Raw genomic sequence first — 12,740 nt, 5'->3', positions numbered from 1 at the left:
GAGGGGTAATCCAAGGAAGAAGCAGTTCTGGGAACCAATTGTGTCTAAGATTAATGCTAAATTGAGTGTGTGGAAAGGGAGGTTCTTGTCTATGGCAGGAAGAATTTGTTTAATCAAGTTAGTTATAACCGTTGTGCCTCTCTTTTACTTATCTTTCTTCAAAGCTCCAGTTTCAGTGTATAATCGCATTGCTAGTATCCAGAGGAGGTTTCTTTGGGGTTGGGCTAGAGATAAAAGACCCATTTCTTGGGTTAGTTGGGAAAATGTCTGTAAACCTATGGAGGAAGGTGGTCTGGGGATCAAAGACATAAGAAAATTTAACTACGCTCTACTGGCAAAATAGAAATGGAGGTTAGCAAATAATGAAGAAGGAAAATTGAAGGATATCCTAGTTTCTAAATATGGTGTGGACTTTGGGCAAAGGCAGATCCACCAGAAATTCCAATCTTGGTGGTGGAGAGATTTGTCAAAGGTTAGTGGGGAAGACTATGAAGTAGGGTGGGTCCAAAAAACGCTGTGTTGGAAGGTTGGATATGGAAATAAAGCAAGATTTTGGGAGGACACGTGGGTTGGAAGGAATAACCTCTTGTCCCAGTATCCTAGACTTTTCTCTCTGTCTCTGGATCAGGGCTTGACGGTGGGTGAGGTAGGAAGTTGGGAAGAATCAGTGTGGTGCTGGAGATTAAGGTGGAGGAGGGAAATGTTTGAATGGGAAACTACACAAGAACTTGAACTACTTAGGAGTACATCCATGAGTTCTCTTAATAGGGAGGAATAGCATGTCCTTGAATGGGGTGGGGATCCTTCTGGTGAGTTTACGGTTAAGTCTGCATACAAGTACTTGGAAAACCACGCGCCAATTTGGCCTGAGGGCTTCTTCAAACAGTTGTGGCAGGTCAAAGCACTTCCCAATGCTCTGACCACTGCATGGAGGGTCTTGTTGGACAAAATGCCAACTCGTAGTAGTTTGAGTAGAAGAGGAGTGTTAGTTGGACCCTTGGGATGCGCATTATGCCAAGGTTCGGTAGAAACCTCTCACCACCTTTTTTGGAATGCATAGTAGCACAACAGGTGTGGTTTTTGTGTCTAAGGTGGATGGGGATTTTGTTTGTCCAACATAAGGACTTGAAGGTTCACTTTGAAAACTTTCACCTGGTACACTTGAACACAAAGCAAAACCTTGTGTGGAAAGGTTTGTGGGTGACAACCGTGAGAGGAATATGGGAACAAAGAAACCTGTTAATTTTCAAGCAGGGGAAGCTTGATGCGGAAGAGATCTTTCACCAGGCACAACTCAACTCTTGGCTTTGGTTGAAAAACAGAGTACACAATTTCAACTTCTCATTCTCAGATTGGATCTTAAACCCTGAGCTATGTGTTAAGAGTTATAGATGAAGCACTCTCTGCTGTCAAGAGGCAATCCCTGGATTTGTGGTAGATGCTCGATTACAGGCATGGAGAGTGGAGTTTGTTTGATTCTTCAGGTGGTGTTGTTGAGGAAGCCTAGAGGCTTGTTTTATCAGAGCGTGGGTCTGCCATTGTAAGGAGGGGTGAAGGTATAGGCGACAGGCAGGTTCCCCTTGGCTTGGTTGTGCTGGTAGTTACTATCCCGATGCTGGTAGGTACTCCTTAGCTTGGTGAGATTTTGGTTGTGCATGGTTCTGCTGGTCCAAGTAAGTGTGATCAACAACCGTGGCTATCACATGGAGTTGCTTGCAATGTTGCTGCTTTGATGATTTTTTTGGAGTTAGTTTGCTATTAATGCAGGTCATCATGTCTTGTGATTTTGCAATAGCTCTTCTATGAACTTTTTTTTTATCAGCAAAAAATAAATAAATTATAAAATGGAACACTTCAGGGGTGTCCCAACCCGTATACAACAGTCAAGAACACCATACAACGTAAGTCTTTAGTTCTTAACCACCATAGACCAACTACAGGGTTCACAAAACTAGCTGAATGAGGCAGAAAACCATCCTACAGACTACTAATAACAGCAGAAAAAAACTCCAGCACATGCCTTGAACTACTCGGAACCGCTAGCACTCAGAAAAGCACACTAGAAATGGCTTCAAACTGAATGAAGTAAATTAAGAAGGGCACCACAGCCAAAACCAGAATACCAAACAGCAAAGTGTTAAGCAAGACAGCATCTGCACACCGAAACTAAATTTTACGCTCGGAACCATTAGCAATCAGAAAAGCACAGTAACAATAGCTTAAAATCTAGATAAAGTAGATTAGGCAGGACACCACAGCCAATTCCAGAGTACCAAACATCAGAGAGTTAAGCAAGTCAGCATCTGCACACCGAATTACACAATGATGTGTTGTTGGAAACATCCACTCTTCTAAACCCCTCTCCTATGCTTCACCTTATGTTGGACCTACCTCCATAGCATCCCACCACTATGTTCAATACTTCCATCCAAGGTATCCTCTCTTCCAGTATCAATAAAGCACCACCAATTATGCACACGCCTGATATATATTCTTAATTAAGCAAGACAAGCACTACCTTTGTACTGCATAATACTTCGGCTCCTGCCCCCAACTCTTAGGGGTTTGGATCAGCACAGAGACAATATTGTTGATTTTGGCTTAATCCCAAGTCCCACATCGGTGAGTTCATTGTTTGGGAGGAGGTTTGAGGGTTATAAATTAAACTCTCCTCCTTCACTGTTATATATCTCAATTTGTAATATCTTCTCTCATAATAATAAAAGTGAGTTGCTTTTGCTGTGCTCGGAGATTAGGCTAAACAGGCCGAACTCCGTTAACAATTTTCGGGTGTGTTTTTTCCTCTTTATCTCTTTTATTATTCCGCTTTATTTTTTCAATATTATTTGTCGGGTAGCTCTGTTAGGGTTTTGTTTTAGTGGGAAAATTACCCGTTTTTCCCAACAAGTGGTATCAAGAGCCGAAGGTTCGCCTTGGGTTGTTTGAAATTATTTGTAATATTGAATATTATATTTTGAGTTTGTAATGGAAAATCAAGAAGAAGAAGAAGCGAAGAATGTATCCAGAGTGTCGGGCTCCTCGTCATCATGATCGAGGTTCCCGGTGTCCACTTTGAAATTGGCGGTGGAAATATTTGATGGCACTGGACATTTTGGCATGTGGCAAGGAGAGGTCTTGGACTCTCTTTTTCAGCAGGGTCTTGATATTGCTATTGAAGGAGAGAAACCAAAAGAGGTAGAGGAGAAAGACTGGAGTATCATCAACCGGTTAGCATGCGGAACTATTCGATCCTGCCTGTCCAGAGAGCAGAAGTACGCTGTAAAAAACGAGACTTCTGCACACAAACTGTGGAAGGCATTGGAGGACAAGTTTTTGAAGAAGAGTGGTCAGAACAAGCTCCTGATGAAGAAAAGGTTGTTCTGATTTGACTACCAACAAGGTACTACTATGAATGCACACATCACTATGTTTAATCAATTAGTAGCAGACCTGTTGAATTTAGATGTGAAGTTTGAGGATGAGGATTTGGCTTTGATGTTGTTATCATCTCTTCCTGATGAATTTGAACATTTGGAGACTACGCTCCTTCACGGGAAGGAGAATGTGTCATTAGATGTTGTTTGTTCTGCTTTATATAGTCATGAATTGAGAAAGCAGGATAAGATGAAAACCAAATCAACGACATCAGAAGAAGCATTGGTAGCAAGAGGTCGTCAGCAAAGCCAAACAAAGGAGAGAAGAGGGATGTCTAAATCTAAAGGTCGAGCCGTTGCCAAAGATGAATGTGCTTTCTGTCATGAGAAAGGACACTGGAAGAAAGACTGTCCAAAACTGCAGAAGAAAGAGAAGGTTCTGCAAGATGCAAATGTTGCAGAATGCAAAAGTGATGTGGAATCAGATATCTCTTTAATTGTCTCGCTTTCAGCATCATTGTATCTAGATGAGTGGATATTGGATTCAGGTTGTACCTATCATATGTGTCCCATTCGGGATTGGTTCTTTGAATTTCAAGAACTTGATGGCGGGGTTGTTTACATGGGTAATGATAATCCATGTAAGACAGTTGGGATAGGTTCAATCAAGCTGCGGAATCATGATGGATCCACCAGAATTTTGCGGGATGTACGTTACGTGCCAAAGTTGAAGAAGAATCTCATCTCATTGGGGGCTTTAGAATCTAAAGGCCTAGTCGTGACGATGCGAGATGGAATTCTTAAAGCAACTTCAGGAGCACTGGTGATGTTGAAAGGCGTGATGAAGAACAATTTGTATTACTATCAAGGTAGTACAGTGGTGGGGACAGTAGCGGCAGCAACTTCTAGCTCTAAGAAGGATGCTGAGGCAACGAAGTTGTGGCATATGAGGTTGGGACATGCTGGAGAGAAATCCTTGCAAATTTTTACCAAGCAGGGATTGTTGAAAGGTACGAAGGCTTGCAAACTTGAATTTTGTGAGCATTGTGTTCTGGGAAAACAACGAAGAGTGAAGTTTGGCACTGCAATTCACAATACCAAGGGTATTCTGGATTATGTGCATTCAGATGTGTGGGGACCTGCCAAGACTCCGTCAATCGGAGGTAGGCATTATTTTTTCACTTTTGTGGATGATTTTTCCAGGAGAGTTTGGGTGTTTATCGTACCGTCCTGGTAGTCGGAAGTGATGACGTGGCATCGAGCTATTATGTAGGCGTGTTGAGCAGGGCCCATGGCTGGCAGAAGGGAAGGAGGTCGGGGGGCTCGTGTGGTCGCCAGTTATTAAGTTGGCGTGCCCGGTCTCTGGCATACCTAAACCGGCGGTCACCGGGTTTGAGATGAAGTCGCCAGATGCGAACCCGTGACCACATGGTGGCCAGAGATCGCCGAAACAAGGACATCGCCGAAGATGAAGCCAGATAGTCGTTTCCTAGCTAACCAGAGGATGAGGTCGGGAGACAGCTTACCTGAACATACACGGTGAAGCAAGTAAAGTAGATCATGAAGGCGGCCGGCGAGACCACAGGGAAGGTGTGTACGAAGGCACCCGAACTCGCCACTCAGAAGAGATCACGCTCCAAGGCAGCTATGCACTGAGTTGTGTCATGCATAAGTAACTTAGCCAAAAGCTTGAAGAGTAAGAAGTGGCGCCCAAGTCAAGGATGCTCCAGATGGTGACACGTGTACAGCTGGATGCGAGCCACGTGTCCAGAGGTGTAACTGTCGGGAGAGAGAAAGTGCACAGGTATATAAGAGATTCTAACGAACTTCTGAGGTACGCACGTTTAGATTGTTTCTTTACGCTTGCGAGTCTTGAGTACGCTGAGAGAGAATTTTTGCACGGTTCCTTAGAGTTCTTGAGTTTTCTCTTAGTATTTGGTGGTTCAGTCGCTGACTTGGGCGTCGGAGCGTGATCGGCCGCAGCGGCGCCGTTCTGTCTTTTGCAGGTTCTTGAGGTGAATCGCGGTGAAGGACGGAGGCTAACACGGCGCAGAAGTCGATTCAGGTTTGACGAGGCAAGGTTCTTGCGTCCCGGTCAACAGGCAGGATCATTTACTATGAAGAACAAAAATGATGTGCTTGAAATTTTCCTTAAGTGGAAAGATGAAGTTGAAAACCAGACAGGAAGGAAGATTAAGGTTCTCCGAACAGACAATGGAGGAGAATACAAGAGTGATCCGTTCCTGAAGGTATGCCAAGATTGTGGCATAATTCGGCACTTCACTATTAGAAAAACACCACAGCAGAATGGGGTGTCAGAGCGTATGAACAAGATACTTGTGGAGAAAGTTCGTTGTATGTTGTCTAATGCTGAGTTAGGCAGAAAGTTTTGGGCTGAGGCTGTGACATACGCTCAACATCTCGTCAATCGTTTGCCATCATCTGCTATAGATGGCAAAACCCCGTTAGAGGTATGGTCTGGAAAACCTGCAACTGATTATGATTCTTTGCATGTTTTTGGTTCTATTGCATATTATCATGTGATTGAATCAAAGTTGGATCCACGGGCAAAGAAGGCTCTTTTCATGGGCTTTAGTCCTGGAGTGAAGGGATACCGTTTGTGGTGTCTAGAGGCAAAGAAGACGATTATCAGCAGGGATGTTACCTTTGATGAATCTGCCATGTTAAAGAAGGTAAATCCAGAAGGAGCTGATAGTACTCCGCAACAGGTGGAGTGTGCCCGGAAGCAGGTGGAGTTTGAGCCGAAAGTGGTGATCCCAACACGAAATACCACAAGTGACTCTGCTATGGCAGAAGAAGAGTCAGATGAGGAAGAGGTTCCTACCCAAGAATCTCAACAGCAATCAGCGCCAATTGCAGTTAGAAGACAGAGACGAGATATTCAGAAGCCTTCTCGTTTCATGGATATGGTTGCCTATGCACTTCCAGTTGTTGATGACATTCCATCCACTTACCCAGAAGCCATTATGAGTTCAGAGAGTGGTAATTGGGCAGGTGCGATGGAAGAGGAGATGCAGTCTTTGAAGAAGAACAAGACGTGGAAGCTGGCACAATTACCAAAAGGTAAGAAGGCAATTGGGTGCAAATGGGTATTTGCAAAGAAAGAAGAATTTTCTAATAAAGAAGATGTTCGCTACAAGGCAAGGTGGTTACAAGGGCCAAGTTTGAACATTGTTTAGACTTGGTTAATATTTTGCACATTTGAAGTTGGCGCCCGGAGGCGCAAATTTGAAGCACTGCAAAGTTTGTTTTGTTATGTTTTGAGAAGATTTGTGTTAGGTGGAACTTGAAATTAAGCCAAGGTGGAGATTTGTTGATTTTGGCTTAATCCCAAGTCCCACATCGGTGAGTTCATTGTTTGGGAGGAGGTTTGAGGGTTATAAATTAAACTCTCCTCCTTCATTGTTATATATCCCAATTTGTAATATATTCTCTCATAATAATAAAAGTGAGTTGTTTTTGCTGTGCTCGGAGATTAGGCTAAACAGGTCGAACTCCGTTAACAATTTTCGGGTGTGTTTTTTCCTCTTTATCTCTTTTATTATTCCGCTTTATTTATTCAATATTATTTGTCGGGTAGCACTACCTTTGTACTGCATAATACTTCGGCTCCTGCCCCCAACTCTTAGGGGTTTGGATCAGCACAAAGACAATATCTTTAGCAAAATATAAGCCCTTGTAACATCCCTACCCCTGCTTCCTGAACTACTAAACTCATTCAGCAGAGCTGAACCTCCGAGACACATGTTAGACTAACTTCATGATACTTAGCTCCACCACTGGAAAAAAGATTATAAAGAAACTCCCTTTCCCGTAGCAGGACAAAAATGAATGGGAACCACCACATACTGTTCCAGACTTAAAACCTGCAAAGATAAACACATCCCTTTTAATTCCGCGGTGCAGTAACTGGGACAATAGGAACACCTCCATCCACACTCATCCGTTCTCAACCCATAACAGATCCACCCATACATACTTAAAACAACAGCAGGGTAACACCCATGCACCCACTTACTTGATACTTACAATACAGCTAGACGGGTTGAGAAGCCAATCCACAAAAGAATAAGTGTGGAAATAAGCCCGATGTTTCATCCACAGCCATGACTTAAGCTGGGCCATCTGGAAAATCTCTTCAACATCTACCACTCCTTGCTTAAACAGAATTGTGTTTCTCTGGTCCCAAATACACCTCACAATAGCAGCCCAAACTCCTTTCAGGACCAGATTTTGCTTACTACTAGCTTGAGCTATATGAAAGCTCACAAAATGGTCCTTTAAGTCATTGTGTTGAACAAACAGGATACCTAACCATTTAAGACATAAGGACCAAACCTGCTTTGCATATAAGCATTCAATGAATAAATGCTGGCAGGACTCTTCCTTAATTTGACATAACACACATGCTATTGAATTCAACTGGATTCCTCTTCTACTCAAACCCTCCCTTGTGGGAATCCTATTAACAAGAACCCTCCAGGCTGTCGTCAAAACGCTGGGAAACGCTTTAGCATTCCAAATATAAGCAAAAGCAGCATGATATGTATCACTAGTTCCCTGAGCTAGGCTTTTATATGCTAAATTCACTGAGTAGGACTCCATTTCCTCTGATCCCCACACTCGGATATCATTCGAATCTTTATTTACATTAGCCCTTACTATACATTCATACAAGCTTGCTTCCAGCTCCAATTCCCATTCAAATCTAACTCGTCTCCAACCTAACTTCCATCTCCAAACTTTATCATTGTTGATATGCTGGTTCTGCTATAAAAACACTGCACTTGCTTTTATTTTTTGGTTTGAGGCATATGCTTCTTTCAATGGTAAAGCTGCTCACAATGTTTGGTAGATGCGTGGTGGTATGTAGTGATGCAGGAAGCAAATGCAGCAGGATTCGGGCATTTTTTAGTCTTTGCTTTTGATGGTTATGCTGTGCTGGTCACACCTAGCTGTTAGCATGTTTTCTCCAGCAGCTTCCTTTCGCCATCAGGTTTTTGGTTGTGCTGGTTTTAAGTAGATTCAGTTTTTGGGACTGAATATCTTTAACTAGTTTAAGTTTTTTGAGTTAAGTGGCGTGTCACTTAACTTTGCTCTCTGATTGTTGAATGCTTAACTAGGACTTTTTTTTTATGTATAAGAGTTAGAACATCTCTAAAGTATTTTTTTTAAATTATATTAATTCATTGTTGATAAAAAAAAACATCCAACTTAGTCATCAAACCTACATAACCAACCCCTTCTATTCTACCTTCTCTTTCTTATTGAATTTAGTTTGCTGATAAGAAAAAAAAAGAAGAAAACTCTCCCTTCACACACACACACACACACACACACACACACACACACACACACACACACACACACACACACACACACACACACACACACACACACACACACACACACACACACACACACACACACACACACACATATATATATATATATATACACACACAAAGTTGCAGGCTTCTGCTACAGAGTTTTGTTAATGGCGTAGCTGACATGACACCTCTGAAGATGCTATGAGCTCCAGTGCTTGGATGAACCAACTGCACTCCCCTAGTGAACTACAAACCACGTGCAGCAGTGAACTAGTGAGGTAAAATATCTCATACACTTTTGTTTTTCTTCTTATCTCTTCTGAAACAATATCATTCACTTATTTAGATCGACCTTGGATATATTTCATCAACTATTAGTTTTTTTTTTTTTACTTTTTGATTCATAAATGGGTTCAATAATTGCACATCATCAACTACCTTTATTATTTTAAACATCTCTAATTAACAACTCTTACGTTTTTTTTTTAATCAGCAATGAATAAATTAAATTAAAAGGTTACTTCAGGGATAATCCAACCCATATACACAACCACAAGGTTACACCCCATTGTGATATAGAGAAAAATCAAATGTTCTGAGACTTTGAGCAAAATCAAATGTTCTGAGACTTTAAACGCCAAACCTACAACTTAATAGACCCCAAACTGGTGCACAAATAAAATCTTACGGATTAATTTCACAAATAACCTCACATCTATATTTGATCAACATCAATATATCCTTTAGTGAAAGATTAAAACATTTTATAATATATAAATAGGTTGAAACCCTAAACCCTAAACCTCATCTTATAAATTGATTTTATAGAATTGAGTTGAACTTAAAGACTATTTCATAAATAATCTTGACTTCACACCAACAACGTGAAATTGAGTTAGACTTCAAGACTATTTTTCGTACATAATCTTGATTTTAGTGAAATATTTGTTTTAAATTATATTAAATCTTTTTTATTATAAATAATGTTGGAAATCTAACCTCAATTAAAGATTAGTGAATTCAAACTTTAAGTTATAAACTAATTTTATGAAATTGAATTAGACTTAAAATTTATATAATTTGACCGCAACATCAAACTTGTGATTTAAATAAGCCTCCCGAACTAACTAAGATCTCTCAACGATTACGTTTAGGAAATGTTTCATTTTCATAAAAATGTATAGATATATGTTTAGAGAGAGGAAAAAGAAAAAGAAAAATAAGAGGTAGTGGAAAATAGGATAAGAGAAGGAAGATAATAAAAAAAGTGTTTATGTACAAGTATATTTATTAATAATTGATAGGAAAATTTATCTTTAGGATTGCTGGTAGGGTGGTGAATAGAATAGCGTAGGACCCTTACTTTAATTTTATTGTTGTTGTCTAATTTACTTTATTTTAATTAATTAGTTAATGCAAACTTTATTTCTCTTTTTTCCAGTTGCATTCCTTTTTTTTATCTTATAAGTTGAATATTTTTTATCCATTTTTATTTTTACTCTTTGCCAAATATTATTTATTTAATTTCCTTCATTTAAATTAGGATTAATATTGAAATTAATTTTTTATGGATACATTTCTAGTTTAAGAATAAATATGTCATAGAATAGGAAAGACGTTTCATTTTTCTAGAATTATTGTACTGTGTGCACCTATGATTTGTTTGTAAATATATTTGTGTAATATAATAAGGAGTATCTACCCTTTTACACAACTCGAAATATACAGAGTCTAAAATCTATAAATACTGTAGTTTCGTAGTGACAGAAGTTGCAGTAAATATTAATAGTAATAAAATAGGTTATTACTGCATTTTGGCATTTATGCTATTAGCAAACACTGATAGACATGCATTGATGAACATCATTAGTGGACTATACACTGACAAATCAAAATGAAGGAAGGTGGCGTGAATGTATAGTATAATTGAAAGTTGCACTTACATTCGTTTCGTTGTCTATTGTTCGTGTGGATGTTGCACCTCTTAAGTGTCTATTTTAATTTAATTTTATTTATTGTGATAAAAAAAATTATAATTTTTCTTTTACATTACAAGAAAATCATGAAATATAAATCAATTTTAGAGACTAAATATAATTTCTTGTTACAGTGACTAAATTAGAGACCATTTTAGAAACTAAAAAAACTTTTGATTTCTAAATTAGTTTCTATTGTTGTTAAATGGTTTCTAAATTGGTATCTAATTAGTTATCAAGGTTTTTGCTACCAAATTTAGAATATAAATAATTGGTAGTTAAAACTTTGTAGCTAATTAGATACCAATTTAGAAACTATTTAACAATAATATAAACTAATTTAGAAAGCAAAAAAAAAGTAGTCTCTAAAATGATCTCTAATTTAATCATTGTAGCAACTAATTATTTTTTGTCTCTAGTGTTAATTTATGAATTTAAACCTTTTACATATTTTGTGATTATAAAAGGAATAAGAATGAATTTATTCCCAAATTTGTGTTAATTTTTGGATTCTAGAAGAAAATGAAGATGAAAGGGCTAAATGAGAAAAGACAAGATGAAAAGGGAAAGCAGGAACCCTCAACACGATCACTTTAGAGGAACTCGTCCAAGCGAGATCACTTCAGAGATGTTGAGTTTTTTCTCGTCCAACTCGCCCAAACAATCCCAAACTCGCCTAGGCGAGAATTCACTTAGCTCAAGCCCAACTAGGTTAAATATGAGGCGTGATCGAGGCATAATTCTAGACATCATTGGGAGAATAGGAGGAAATAGAAAACCCTAAAGGAGGTAGCAGTCATCAAGGAGAAGTATCCTAGATTTTTTCCTTGCTTTCCATGCTTGTAATGGCCAACATGAGTGGTTAATTCTACACTTTGGATTGTGAGTAATATGTTAAAACTCTTATGTATTGAGATGATATTTAAACATAATATCCCGTTCTTGATTTGACTGAAAAGTACTACTAAGCATCTGACCTAAATGATGATACTTAACGTATATTTGAAAACTATGAATATATTTGAAATATTAATTGCTATCAATATCTGCTCGTAACAATAAGGACTTTTTTTTATAAATATGCAAGAAATCAATATTTAGGAGACAATTTTAATAATTTTATATGCATGGAATCGATATAAATGAATTTTATATGGACATCAATATCAATCAAAGATAGAATATTATTATGTTTTTCAAAATACAAAAGAGTGAGAAGGATGAACCTCAATCCCAATTGAATCAAATAACTATTTACTTTGCTTTATTTACATTCTTACAATCTCATACACAACAAAATTCCAATAAACTTTATTATGTTGTTTTCTATTTAGTGAATATTATACTTGAGAATTCAATTGTTCATGCAGGTTCAATATCCCTCCTTAGAACAAATTTATCACTTCTAACACTATACACTTGCCGTAAAGAAGTCATCAATTATGACACACTGTAGGAAATCTCGCATTGACTAGAGATTAGGACATTTCATAGTATAAGTGGGTGCAAACATCATCTTATAAGCCGGTTTTATGAGGTTGAGTTAGGCTTAAAGTCAACTTCATATTAGGATTTCATTCATATCAATCAATGTATCAATTTTCTCTTGTAGTTTACTCTTTACTATGATATTAGAGTCATTTAGAATATATCAAGAATTTGTTCGCCTTATCAAGTCACTCACTATCGAATCACCAATAAATATATGGTCCGTGCAAACCTCATATTTTAAACCAGTTGCATAAGGTTGACTTCGACTTAAAATCTACTTATTAATATTATTATAATTTTAAATTAATTTATATAAGAATTAGACAATTTTTGGAGGAATTGATATAATATTTTAAGAAAATGTTTTTTTTTTTATAAATAGTTGATTCGTTAACTAGTCTTAAATTACAAATAAACTTATTTAAATTTTTAAACCATTGGCTAGAAATATCCCCTTTGAGCCTTATATCTTCTACAAACCATGATCGTGCTTTCCTCTGACCATTCACCAAAATATGTTTATTCTTTTCTTATTAAGAAGCACAATT

General features: G+C 38.1%; 1 protein-coding gene across 1 annotated transcript; it reads right to left on the bottom strand.

Moving 5' to 3' along the window:
* Positions 1-7,409: 7,409 nt before the first annotated feature.
* On the bottom strand, positions 7,410-8,000 carry LOC137823657 (uncharacterized). Its single transcript, XM_068628876.1, has one exon. The coding sequence runs from the start codon at positions 7,998-8,000 to the stop codon at positions 7,410-7,412; it is 591 nt and encodes a 196-aa protein (XP_068484977.1).
* Between the last annotated feature and the right edge of the window lie 4,740 nt (positions 8,001-12,740).

The sequence above is a fragment of the Phaseolus vulgaris genome, chromosome 8, assembly GCF_051622355.1.
Source record: "Phaseolus vulgaris cultivar YP4 chromosome 8, ASM5162235v1, whole genome shotgun sequence".
NCBI classification, from domain to species: domain Eukaryota; kingdom Viridiplantae; phylum Streptophyta; class Magnoliopsida; order Fabales; family Fabaceae; genus Phaseolus; species Phaseolus vulgaris.
Note: the sequence above shows the minus strand (reverse complement) of the source record. Positions and strands in the feature narration are given on the sequence as shown.